Genomic DNA, 13595 nt, shown 5'->3' on the forward strand with positions numbered 1-13595 from the left:
TCAAATATGTAGATTCTTTTACCGTTCATGTTCATACTCCTACACGTAGAAAACTACACAAAACAATATCCACACGAACAATATCTTTCCGTTTTCAAAGAACAACTTTGTGAGCCAAATGTTATGCTGTTTGCTAGCAAAATTCGTTAGCAAAATAGCAGCGGAGTAGGTAGAGCTTTGAAAGTCTGACAACTCGGTCTTTTCGTCTTTCACAAAGCTATAGAAATGGTTCGTAATGGAAGAAAATTCCACTGGAAAGGTGGCGAAAATGTAACCGAAGTTATTCAATTGTCACCCAAGATGAATAAGATCTATATCCTTTGCGGTTTCTTGGAATTGGAAGCCTGTTGTTCGTTACCGTCTATTGGTTATCTATGACGAAATAAATAATGAATTGCAAGCTAAATAATTCAGTAAGATCATGATCATCATGCTATGTAATAACGGGCTTAGTCTGTCACAAGCACACACACAGTCTGTGTATGTGTGTGTGCTTGTGTGTTTACGTGCGTATGTGTATTTGTGTTTATGTGCGTATGTGTATGTGTGAGGGGTGGGGTGCGACGGGTCCACCGGCGTCGAATTCGAGCGCCGACGCCAGATAGCTATAAAATGGGGTGCGACGGGTTCCGGGGCGTCAGATTGCTGCGCAATAACTTCATCTGCATGTCGCAAAAGGTGAATAGGACGCTGCAACCGTTTAACAGCCCTGATCACAGCGCGCTTTGCTTTTCAATTCTTTAACTCCTCCGCGTGTCTATTTTCTTGCACTTTTACCTCAACATGGTAACATTCCTTCTTCAGAAAGTGGAAACATGAATGAAATCCGCTGCTTAAATAGTGCCCAACAGTTTACATGACGTGACGTGGAACGTTATCTTTATCAGTACGACGATGTTGTTCACATCATTTTATGTTAAAAAAATCATTCTGTGATAACTGTTGGGAAAAATAGAAAGAAACATACTTCGAGTAATATTTTCAAATTGTGTCTGCATTATGTTGGTATCGAAGGAGTATTTAAAGTTGACGGTTGAATGATCTCCAAATTTGGAACATTTAGAAAGAAATCTAAGTAGTCTTGCCCCTCATTTTATATAAAAAAAGGAATTATTGTTAGAAAGGCAACAATCTAATTTCACAGCAAACTATTAATTTTCATTGATCAGTAAACGCGACCGAAGCGAATGGCACAGAAAGTCTGAAGTCCAGCGTTAGCCGGACGTTCAGACTGGTATATAATAACGAGCTTAGTCCTTGTGTGTTTGTTTGGGTGTTTGTTTGTTTCTGACGAGTTCCACGGTGTCGGATTGGTGCGCCGAGGACAGATAGCTATAAAATGAGGTTGCTTAAAGTGGGTTGCGACTGCTCCTGCGGCGTCGGACTGGTGCGTCGACGCAAGAGAGCTATAAGGTGGGCTAATCATTTCAGATCCATCAGTACATCTCTTGGTCGATCTCAAAACGATGTAGTGAAACTCGCTTTAAGCAGATAGAAGTTGCAAACTTGTATCGAAACTAACTGCACCATACAGACCGCGATTGCGGTAAATGCAAGCAAAAGGGTGTATCCTCGAGATCCTCAACAGTAGTAGTGTTAACGGACAATCTATTCGAACTCTTGGACGACTTCTGGTGTTTGGGTTGTATGCTGAAAGACAGCTACAGGAGAGATATTCAGCAAAGATGCACTAAACCAACCAATTCAACTTCTATCGAGACGTAGTGCTTCGCAGATTGTGGAATAGCGACGGATGGATAGATTCTAATTCTAGCCAAAGATCGAACATATTTGGATGGTTCGGATATGTTTAATGACGACATACCTCGGCGAGGATGTGGAGAACAGCGTTAAGCTGTAACATCCACCTGCCGTCTAAGCAGATAAAAATTTATCAAAATTAGTGAGTCATTTCCCACATTTGAAAAGTGATTCATAAGCAGACAATCTGGGAATTTTTGCATGCTTCTGTGATTTTAGGAGAAATAAAATTGTGCTTGAATTCTTGGAGAAATGCAAAGAATGCAGAGTTTTTGACTAGCGATGCTTGATTGGGGTGTTGAGAAATCGCGCATGCAGATCCCATAGGCCACCTAGCCACACGAACAATGTAACTGCACCACTACTCAAATGCCAACGTAATATGCCCTAACCATGTTGGCCTTCTACACTTTTGTTAGTCACATACGCATTTTTCGGACCAAACTACAACAGTAGATGTAGTAGGTAATGAAGCGTGCAGCCGAACGGAAAGTATACTAGCAGATACATGCAAGTTTGTTCATTAGTATTTTGAACTTTGAAAAAATGATCACAACAGAACTTGTAACCTTGAACATTTCCCAGAGGTAAGCCCACCGCCGTCTCAGAGCACCGAAGTACCATAGCTTCCGTCGCCGTTCTTCGATATGACGGAACCAACCAGCCCCCACATCGCCAACGCTGTAGATCGGCTCAGTATTTAATCCTTCGTCTTCCTGAAGGCAGAACTTTTCACTGTTCAGAACTAAGCGGAAATCAAGGAAAAAGAAAGAAGAAACTAATACTTGCCACAGTAAATTCGAAAACAGTAACACTTCTTAGTTGGTTTTCTATCAGGGCCATAGCACTTTCGCACATCTTCCGTACATCATCGGACGACTCTGCCGACTATTCTTCAGTGTGATTATAGAAAAACGCTGGAGACTCACCGAAAACCGACGGTGCAAGCCTTCTCAATGAAAGATTATCGTAACCGCCCGGAAAAATTCCGAGAGGTAAAGCAACGTTTTTCCTTAACAACAGGTATGTTCAAACACAACCATAGTTGAACAATGATTGCTTGTAATGACCTATTCCGAAGGATTCCCGTGACAACTTTCCCTAGTGTTCCATCTCCACCTACCACATAAATAGCGTCTGCTTCCTGCGAATCCACCGCTGCGGCAAGTGCTTCCATCTGCATCTCACTATCTGCCTGAAACACCGGTGGAAATCTCAATGTGGAATCAACTGTGATAAAAAGACGTTTTTTGCTTCTTTCACTTCCTCATTCTGTCCCACGTGGAGAGGACGACCGACACTCAATTTCTGTGACTTTTGTGTACTACACTATCAGCTAAGCCGAACATTGCGGAAAAGGTATGGGTGGAAGTTTCATTCTTCAAAAAATGTCACCCCTACAAATTCAAAACGACCACGACTTTTATACGCGTTTTTATATCGCAGCTGCATTTTGTGCAACCAGAACAGCAATCGCACTGCAGCAGTCCAACAGAACAGAGATGTAGCTTGTTTTTTTCAACTTCTTATCATAAATATAGCAACCACAGTCCAATAAAAAGTTGGCTATCTTGTGTTGGCTGTCTGCCGTCGGCTTCGAACCCAGCTAATAGCCTGCTAAAGTGATTCACTTGACGTCAACCGTGACTAATTGAAAATACCTCACCTCATCATACCTTATACGTATAGTAGGGTCAAAAACGACATAAAGCACGGTGCATAGCGCAAGCGATTGCGTTCGAAGCGGCACGGTGGACACGTAGTGGTTAGAATATAGGACCTTTGCTGACATCAATCCTCACTCTAGTTCGCAATGGTCCCAACCTGATTCCTTTCTTTCTTCATCGCGCCGCTTTGAGTGCACCCGCTTACGCAGCTACACCGTGCTTCAATTCCTTCGGCTCTACTATAATCTTTTTTCATGTAGTTGCACTAAAGTAAGATTTGACTGCACCGTACAGTCTTGTAACGGCGAATTTGATTCACTGCCACAATTTGTGGAACCCAGCTAGTGAGTTGGGATCAAATCAGGGGTTCTTTTTGAAAATTTGTATGGAGAATGCCTTTTTTCCTAGCAAAAAAAGCTACTTGTGTTATTCCGTCCGTTATGCACAGAAGTGGTTGGATAACAAGCTTCCCGGGGATAACAAGAGGTCTAGAGTGCATCTGTAATCTCTTGACGTTTATATAGCTCGGATCTCGTCTAGAATGTAATGCTCGTGATGCGCTGTCCTTCTTTCGGGGATATTGTGAAATGGTGAGGTGACATCCGTATCTCCTTTAATGGAAATCAATCGGAGACGACCTTTCTAACTTATCCATTGGTAGATCAAAGACCTTTTACTTAAATAGTCGTCGATCGTCGATTTCTGCAGAAATTGTTAGCGACTCATCGCTTGGACGTTTCTAGGGGCTCTTTACTGTCTTGTATACCATCCTAATACGGACAAAAAAGGAGTGCTTTTAATTTCTTCTTTTTCAAAACAAGGTCCTAACAACTCCTGAACGATTCTTCTTTTTGACCTATCTTTAGGTCAACATCGTACCTCACAGTGAGGAAGTTGGAGAATTAACAACTGTTATGGAGTTCAATGTTCTTCGCCATGTAAAGAATCGTCGCAAAGCTTTTGAGGGCTTCAATGTGTACGCTATCCGAGATCCGAATCGAGTTCTATAAGCAAGTCAACAAGTATTGAATGAACTACACCTCTCAACCAAGCGAAATACTGCTTTTGGCGAGGATGACGACAGTAATACTAGACGAGTCTATGAAACAACTTATGGCCAAAACCATACTATTTGTCAAACCAAATACCTACCAGGACCATGGACTATGAGGATAAGCCTCTCCAATATTGGATATCTATCGCCTATAATGGACACAAAAATAAGGAGAGATGGTATAATTTGAAAAGTCAGACTAGTTATTCCCATCCAACAAAACGATGTGAAGAATTTTACAGAGGAATACGAAAAACTGTATTTAAAGACAACATTTGAACATTTCAGCTGTTCAACAATGCTGCAGTAAGCGTCAATGAGGAGTGAGACAAGGCGAGGAAGACGTGGAACGCAGCCTGAAGAAATGATTGAGATTTGCGCACTACAGAACTGCGCGGAACTTGGCTCCTAGAGGTAACCAACGAGGTTGATAACTGATATACGTAGTTCGTAGACATCTTCCAGCACTGATCTATTTCTTTTTTTTTTTGCACTTTCGATGCAAGCATACTATAGCCAATGGAGGAACCATACCAAGACAGACAACGAACTCACGTCCGAACTTAGATGCAGAGAAGCGATAAAAGAAGACCTCGAAGAGGGAAGAGTAACAGTGCTGGCCGAAGTAGCAGAGGCTGCCACTCAACAGCATTCGCTGTGCCCTCGAGACCCTATGGACTTTACGACTTTTACTCAAATCTCTTTGACAATCACTACACTACATTACACTTGCCTCCTCACCATCTGAAGGAAGTTGGACATGTCATCACAGAGGTCTTCCTTTCCGAAGTGGAACATGCAATCATCAAAATCGCACTTCACCCGGTCCCGACAGAATCAAATTTGAACACCTGAGGAACCAACCGCCAGTTCTTGTCAACACACTGCTGTCTTCACTCGTTATCTGTCGGAATGCAAGTTTTCTAAGCAATGGAAAACCAGCAAGATCGTGCTGTTGTATATGAAGGGAGATGCACATGACATCGACAACTACCCCCTATTTGCTTCTGTCTGCCATCTACAAGCTCTTCACAAAGTAGTAATCCTAAACAGGATTGAAAGAACATTAGACGGAGAACAGTCGTGCGATCAAGGATTGCTCCGAAAAATTTTTCGCACGATTGACCACAAACCGTTCCAAAACTCAAAGAAATATTGCGACAGTACAAAATGCCGCTTTCTCTGACATTCGTCGACTTGAAGAAAGCCTTTTATTCAGTTGAAGCGCTTATAGAAGCCTTAAACAACCAAGGCGCCCCTACTCGATACACAAAGATACTTCATGAGTTATATAGCAATTTCATGACCAAAACTCTCCCATTTTACGATAGTGTCACAATCGACGTAAAGAGACGGGTTCGAAAAGTCCACACAACCACCCAAAATATTAAGTCTCACTCTCGAGAACGCGATGCGAGGATGGAAGTGGAAGTTGTCAGCCATCTTCGTTTCGCTGATGACATCGTTCTAATAACATCGAGTATCATCAAGCGGAACGAACGCTGGCCAAATTTGATCAAGCGTGTAAAAAGATCTTCAGCTGAGCATGGAAAAGACGGTGTTAATGAGAAACGAATGAGTCTCGAATACGCTCAACAGAACGAACATATCCGAGTGCTTCAGCTATGTTCATATAGGTCAGGAAATTAACATGCTAAACGACCTGACGTCCGAGGTGGCCCGAGGAAACGAGCGGCTTGGGAAGCATATATATCGCCGAGGATGTAGTGAAAAGGACTAAGAACATCCGGCTCCGTGCTCACCTGTTCAATTTGATGGACGGCATTTACATCATTTGACCATTTTGACCTATCTCGGAAACCTGTGCGTTTCGCTAGCAGAGCGAAAATGCGATGAGCATCATAGAACGCGGAATTAAAAGGGTGATGTTAGGAGAAACTTTACACTTTACGCAACTGAAAGAAGGGATTCGAAGTTCAGTCCTACATCACCGGTCGAAGATCAGAGACACTGCCGCATATGCAAAGGAACATGATGCGTTTCTGTGGTAATCGTTGGAAAAGGGCTGCGAGCGAATGGATACCACGCGATATCAAACGCAGTGTGGGAAAACTGCTGACCAGATGGCCAGACCTCTTCAAGAAGTCCCTAAAAGAAACTCTTCTACTGCTACTTCTAGTTGCTCGCGAGAAGAAAAGCAAAAGCGGGAAACCCTTGCGCGCTTTTGATAAATGGAAGTATCACTGATTTCTGCTCGAGCAAATCAACGAACATTGGGAGCACAAGTGATAAAGATGAGATAAATTATTTAAATTATAGAATTATACTGTAAATTAAACTATACTGCAGCAAACTATAAATGATATTGTAAAGCAGGGAGATAGTGTTAGTGCACAGGAACAGATCCTATTTTCATTCATGTGCAACTGCGCATTCTACTATCTATTGGATTTTCGTCTGGAATTTCTGGGTCATTAGCTTTGTAACGTTGTGCTTTCTTCCACCTCAACGGTTGTTGTATAAAGTCATTGAATTGCAGAAAACAATATCCTTTTACCTTGATAACATCAACTTGGAGACCAGCCAAATGCAGCAACGGCAGAGCATTCTTTGTGAAATCGTCATAACCGTGGCGTTCGTTTGATGAAGCATTCGCTAGTACTAGAATCCGACGAGGTTTTTGCTCAGCTAAATGAAATCAAAAAAATTAGCATAATTGCGGAAAACAAAGAAGAGCGAAGAACGCTGCTATAAAAAGAGTTCTACTTAGATCAAAAACTGGAATTAGTTTTCAATGTAAAATAACGACATTCATAGCGCCCCAGGTGCGGAATATACGAATACAATTACAACGTAAAAAAATTAGTTTCACTGACTGCGTGTTTATACTTCGTCAACTGGGTTTCCAAAAAAATGTGTGCATATTATATTGGAAAAGCAATCATCTGCATCAATTTAAAACCACTTCGTGTTCCATTTCCTGCTTTTCACAAAATATAGTTTTTACTAAAGAAATTCCAGGCCTTCTACTTACTGAACACTTTTCCTAAATTGAGACTGAAATGTGTAATTTCTAGAAACTTTCAAGTTCCACGCGAGGCACATACTGAACTATTAGGTTGAGTTGAAAGCTCTCGGACAAATTGACAATATTTTCATTTACTTTGCAATTTTCAAACGATAAGTGCAAATCATTTGAAGTATGCCTCATTGCCATCGATGGTCTTCTGCCAACGTCTAGGCAGATCGTAGATGACTTTGCTCCAGAACGCTGGGGACTGTTCCTTGAAGAACTGCTCGAGTGCCTTTTTGATGTCATCGCGGGTTTGGAAGTCTTGACCATCCAGATAATGTTGGAGATAGGGAAAAAGGTGGTAATCCGTGGGAGTCAGATCTGAGGAATACGGTGGGTGTGGTGAAATGGTCCAGAAGAACTTATTCACTTCAGCCTTGGTCATTTTTCCAATGTGTGACTGAGTGTTGTCGTGCAGGAAGTAGAGCTGCTGCGTGTGTGTATTTTCGAGATTTGTCTTCAAGTTCCTCAGTTGCTCAACGTAGACGTCTGCGGCCACTGTACATCCCTCAGCGAGCAGTTCCCAGTATTCGACGCCGTGTACGTTCCATCAGATGCAAAGCATAACTTTTTCGGCGCGTACGTCGAGTTTAGGGACGTCTCCTGCATCCGTACCTTTGTCAACCTATTGGGCACGCCGGTGAATGTTAGAATAGGAAATCCACTTCTCATCCCCGGTGACTAGGTGCTCAAGCGAGGGGTGGGTGCGCTTGAGCGTGAGGAGAGAAAGTGCCGTATCAGCGCGGCAGTCCATCTCATACTGCGTCAGAGCATGTGGTACCCATCGACCTAGTTTTCGCACCTTGCCGATTGACTTCAATCCGCGAACAACTGTGGTTTGAGTGACTGACAGTTCGCGAGTGGTTTGATACGGGTCGGCTTCCTCCTGTCCCGCAGCAAGTCCAAATCCAACTCCATCGGGCGTCCCGAACGGTCTTCATCTTCGATGGAATAGTCGTGCGACGCGAACTTCGAGTGTCACTTGTACTTCTAGCGGGCGCGTGCTCCTCGTAAACTTCCTTCAAACGTCTATCGATATCCGCGGGTTCTTGGCCAGATAGATAGAGAAAGATTATGACGTTGCGAAGGTGGAGTGACGACGGCTTGAAATTGCGCGGCATGGTGGCAGGAAAGGAACTAGCTCAGTGTAATTGTTAACCTATACTTTGAAGAGAATTTTATACTCTATCAAACAGTAGCTAACACATCCATTTTTGTCATCTCTTTGCTGAGTGGTGATCTCTAGAAGTCATCACTACCACTTTGTCCGAGAACTTTCGACTCAACCTAATACATACTGAAGCATAAGTGAGAAGCATCATGGTATTATTTCTTAAAGTAACATATTCAACATTGAAATCGATCAATGTTCCCGAAAATACACAAAAAAGGACAAACCAGCTCAAAAGGCTGTATTCATCGACCTTCGGTCTTTAAACAGATTTACTCATACTCATAGGCATGTAGTGATGCAGGACGCAACGCATACTCACACAACATTCAACAACAGAGTTGCAGAACTTCATGAATTATTGAAGAAAAGTAAGTTCAAGAAGGTTGGAAACTATTTAGCGCTGTTCCATTAAACTTCACCTCATACTATGTCCTACATCTAGCCATCTGAAGCGAGGAGCTTAACTCATTCATAGCTCAACGTCACACTACAGAGATGAGACTGTCTATGCGAAAATATTGGATTGTTCAAAACTGAATCATTTGATGAAATGAATGAATGTCGAAAACAAAGAAAAAAACACCAGGTAAAAACGATATCAATGGTATGAGAAGCCGTCGGCAAATGTAATGTTGGCTAAATCCAGCCTTTGCGGGCAAATTCCTGTCCTCTTCCATGGATACGAAGAGATATTGAGGGAGAAAAGAGAAAACGTCGACAGAATTCTCCTGCTGGGGTAGGAGTTCCCACACTTCGTTTCTATCCAATGTTATCGCCCTAATATTTAATGTCGCTAGTTCTAAACTTGCAGCTTCGTGAAGTTCGTTCAGCTCCTGCCCACGAGCAGCGGTGAATTAGCGCGAGAGAAACTGCAGCGGTGAAGTGTAGTTGGCGGAGGCGCTCACACGCGTTTTTATTTCAGGAAGTGAATAACTACATATGTCAGTCGGCGTTCTAAAACTAAAGCACTAGCCTTAGAGGATCCATGACTAAACAGACTAGGCTAAAGCTACTAAGCGAAAAAAGAAGATAAAAAACAAGTTCTCAGAAATAAGAGCGGGGTTGAGAGCCCCTCAACTATACTTTCCCAAAGAGCTGCTTTATATAATCGCCAGTCTGAACGTCCGGCTGAAGTTGGACTTTTTGTGGTTTTCGATTTGCTCGCATTCACTGAACGATGAAAAATTAATAGGAGTGGTATTAAAATTAGCACTGTATTTTTCTAACAATGTTTTGTTTTTTTTTTTTATAAAATTAGGCGAAAAATTTCATAGTTTTCCTTCAAAATGCGTCAGCTCTGCATTCGGACAACATTCAAACTTCGGCTTCAAACACTGCTTCGGTACCAATGTAATATATAAACAATTTGAAAGCATTACTGGAGATACGGGTTTTTCTCCTGCTTCCTGCAAACAGCTATTGCAGATTGATGTTTTAACATAAAATGACGTAAATAACGTCATCGCAGTGTTAAAGATAAGTTCCACATCAGATCATGAAAACTGTTGGGTACTATTTAAGCAGCGTGAGGATATTTCCACCTTCTGAAAAGACACACATACACATACACACACATACACACATACACATACACATACACATACACATACACATACACACACAGGGGGACACATAGGGCGCAACGTTCTCCCAAATTCAATTTAAAATTCTATGCATGTCACAGTAATAGAAAAGAGTCTCCTGATTCGGAGGAAGCGTGGTACGGTAGCGCCGGGAATAACGGGGTTGCAGGAGTCATGTAGGCTACCGAAACGGAAAAGGACAAGGATGACGATCTGTACTCATAACGTCCGTACATTTGCATCAGATTTGGCCATTGAATATTTGATGATGCAAGCCAGGAAGATTAAGTACGACGTCATCGGAGTGATCGAGACGAGGCGACGTCCCCTCTTAACGCCGTACATCCTGAACGAGGGAGTCAGCCAATGGGTACAGTAATGAAATTGACCCCACCATTCAATAAAATTCACCCGTCAATAAAAAGTTCTGCCTGACGGATGTCGTTGTTCTACCGAAGCTTTATACGGGATCGGACCATCACCTTCGAGGATGATTTTTTTCCACACAGAGAGGAGAAAAGCCGCGAAGTTCACAAGGCGAACTAACAAGCACATTATCGACCTTGGAGCTCTTCGCTTCGTTTGTTGGCTTCTGGGAAGGCTATGCGTCATGGACAACATCGACGACGAAGATGAATGGCTTTGTAGAACATCTCCACGACTGTACAAGGAAAGCAAAGTTTCAAACCCATCAAGAGACGCCTCTCCGAAAACTCTAGAGCTGATACGTCAACGTAGAGCTGCGCGAGCTGCAGGCAACAAAGAACTCACGTCCGAGCTCGGAGACTTTGCAGAGAGTTGATAAAGGAACACCTCAAAGAAAAGAGCAGTATTGGCTAAAACTGCAGAGGCGGAAAAAAAAAATCCGCTATGCCCGTCGAGACTTCGCCAATTGCAAGACGAAGATGACTGCTCCACGGAACACGAAGGGAACAATCACTGCATCGAGAAGGGGAATTGAGAAAATCATCTACGACTTCCACTCTGATCTCTTCGACAGCCGTGTCCACTTGCCTCCTCGCCACCTGAGGGAAGATGGACATGTCATTCCAGAGGTCCTCTCTTCCGAAATGCGACATGCAATGATGTCCGTAAAAACTCGAACTTTATCCAATCCCGTCAGAATCAAGCCTGAACATCTGCATTACCCAGTCCTCATTACCACACTGGCAAGGCTCTTTATTCGTTGTCTGTCGGAATGCAAGTTTTCTAAGCAATGGAAAACAAGCAAGATCGTGCTGTTGTGTAAGAAGGTCCAGAAGACATCGGCAGCTACCGGCCAATCTGCTTACTGTTTGTCTTCTTCAAGCTCTTCACGAGAGTGATCCTAAACAGGATAGAAGGAACATTAGATGAAGGACAGCCACGCCCTTCATCTAATCCTACAGGTAGAGTTTTGAAAAGGGTTCAGTACGATTGACCACATGCACACCGTTTCAAAACTCATAGAAGTACCGCGAGAGTACAAGATGCCGTTGCGTCTCAACTTCATCAATTTGAAGAAAACCTTCGGTATAGTTGAGACCGAAGCGGCCAGGAGGCATTGGACAACCAAGGCGTCCTTTCTCAACACATAAAGATATTTCGTGAATTGTATAACAAATTCACTACCAAAATGTTCCCATTCCACAATGATGTCACAATCGACGTGAAGAGAAAGGTTCCACAGGTCTAAATAATAAGCCAAAATATTCAGTTTCACTCTCGAGAACGCCGTGCGAGAATTGAAATGGGATAATATGAGAGTGAAAGTTGACGTCTTGCATTTACACCATCTTCGTTTCGGTGACGGCATCGTTCTAATAACATCGAGCATCAATCAGACGGAACGGACGCTGGCCGAATTTGATCAAACGTGTAAAAAGATTGGTCTTCAGCTGTAGTATTGCTAGAAGCACTATCTACTCCGGCAGAACCTAAACAAGACGATGTCCGTGAGGAACGAGTGGTTTACTGGCAACCTATTCAGGCTCAACGTAACGAATATATCCGAATGCTCCAAACTATGTATATCTAATAGATATCGTAGCATCACCCTTTCAATTCCGCGTCATAGAACGCGGAATGGAAAGGTGGATGCTAGGATATCTAAGTCGGGAAATCAACATGATGAACGATCTGACCTCCGAGCCGGGCAGAAGGAAACGAGCGGCTTGAGGAGCATACAAGAGCATCAAGGATGCAGTGAAGAAGACTAACAACATCCATCATCTATTCAATACTACCGTTCTTCTGCTTTGACTTACGCTTCAGAAACGTGTGCGTATCGCAAGCAGGAGGAAAATGGGATCAGTGTCATAGAACGCGGAATTGAAAGGGTGATGCTAGGAATAACCCACTTTACGCAAGTGAAAGAAGGGATTCAAAGTTCACTCCTACGTCACCGATCAAAGATCAGGGACTCTGCCGCATTTGCCAAGGAAGGCAAAATTAGGTGGGCAGGACACGTGATGGGTTTCAACGACAATCGTTGGAGCAGAGCAATAAGAGGCTGGATACCACGCGACATCAAACACACCGCAGAAAGACCGCGGACCCGATGGTCAGATCTCTTTACGAAGTCCTTCAGAGAAAAATAAGAGGCTCTTCGAGTTCTTCGCGATATGCCACCGGGCAACAATTGCGCGCAATCGAGACAAATGGAAGTATTACTGGTGCCCACTCGAGCAAATCGATGAACAACGGGAGCATAGGTGACAAGACGTTTCTCCGTATGTAACTTTTACACTCACATTCTAGTTGCCGTTGTATAGTTGCGCGTTGGTCATGAAGTGCTCGGGATGATACAAATATCATCATTTAAAAGAATCAAGGATACCTATTAAACGTTTGGGGACATCTCATATGATAGCTGGCAAGGTCGCTGATGTTTAACCTGTACAGTCAAGTTAAAATAACTCAACTTGTGACCTGCGTAAGCGATTGCCGAGAAACCCTCGCTAGCTCTAATCGGGCAATAAAACCAAGAGAGAGAGAGAGAGAGAAATTCCCGTTGTGCGCGAACGGAACATCCCTCGATTGCTAAGTAACGGCAAAACTTCTCTGCTCACTGAGCCCAATCTTATATAGTTGCTGTCTTTAAATGTTTAGAACTCTCTGCATATTTCTACCACCACAGACGTTCCACTATCACAAGCTTTGGTCCGAGTAAAGCCGAACTTTAGACTTTTTGTGGCGCTCGCTTCACCAGTCAATAAAACTTAACAGTAGTGACATTTTCTGTAAAATTAGAATTGTTTTTTTTTTTATCAACGCCTTCTTCAATTTTTTCCTCAAAAATTTAGGATTAGATGAAAGATTTCATAGTTTCCTTTCTTAATGC

General features: G+C 42.9%; 1 protein-coding gene across 2 annotated transcripts in view; it reads right to left on the reverse strand.

Moving 5' to 3' along the window:
- Window positions 1-13595, reverse strand: part of RB195_018572 (uncharacterized protein) — a gene marked incomplete at both ends in the record, with an annotated part of 90204 nt that overhangs the window by 13445 nt on the left and 63164 nt on the right. For both annotated transcript variants that reach the window (XM_064186064.1, XM_064186067.1), the window contains 5 exons: window positions 2331-2473; window positions 2547-2642; window positions 2691-2773; window positions 2832-2956; window positions 7001-7131. In XM_064186064.1, coding sequence (XP_064041945.1) covers window positions 2331-2473; window positions 2547-2642; window positions 2691-2773; window positions 2832-2956; window positions 7001-7131 — 578 coding nt within the window. The remainder of the gene's footprint in view (window positions 1-2330; window positions 2474-2546; window positions 2643-2690; window positions 2774-2831; window positions 2957-7000; window positions 7132-13595) is intronic.

Source organism: Necator americanus, chromosome II, assembly GCF_031761385.1.
Source record: "Necator americanus strain Aroian chromosome II, whole genome shotgun sequence".
Taxonomy (NCBI): domain Eukaryota; kingdom Metazoa; phylum Nematoda; class Chromadorea; order Rhabditida; family Ancylostomatidae; genus Necator; species Necator americanus.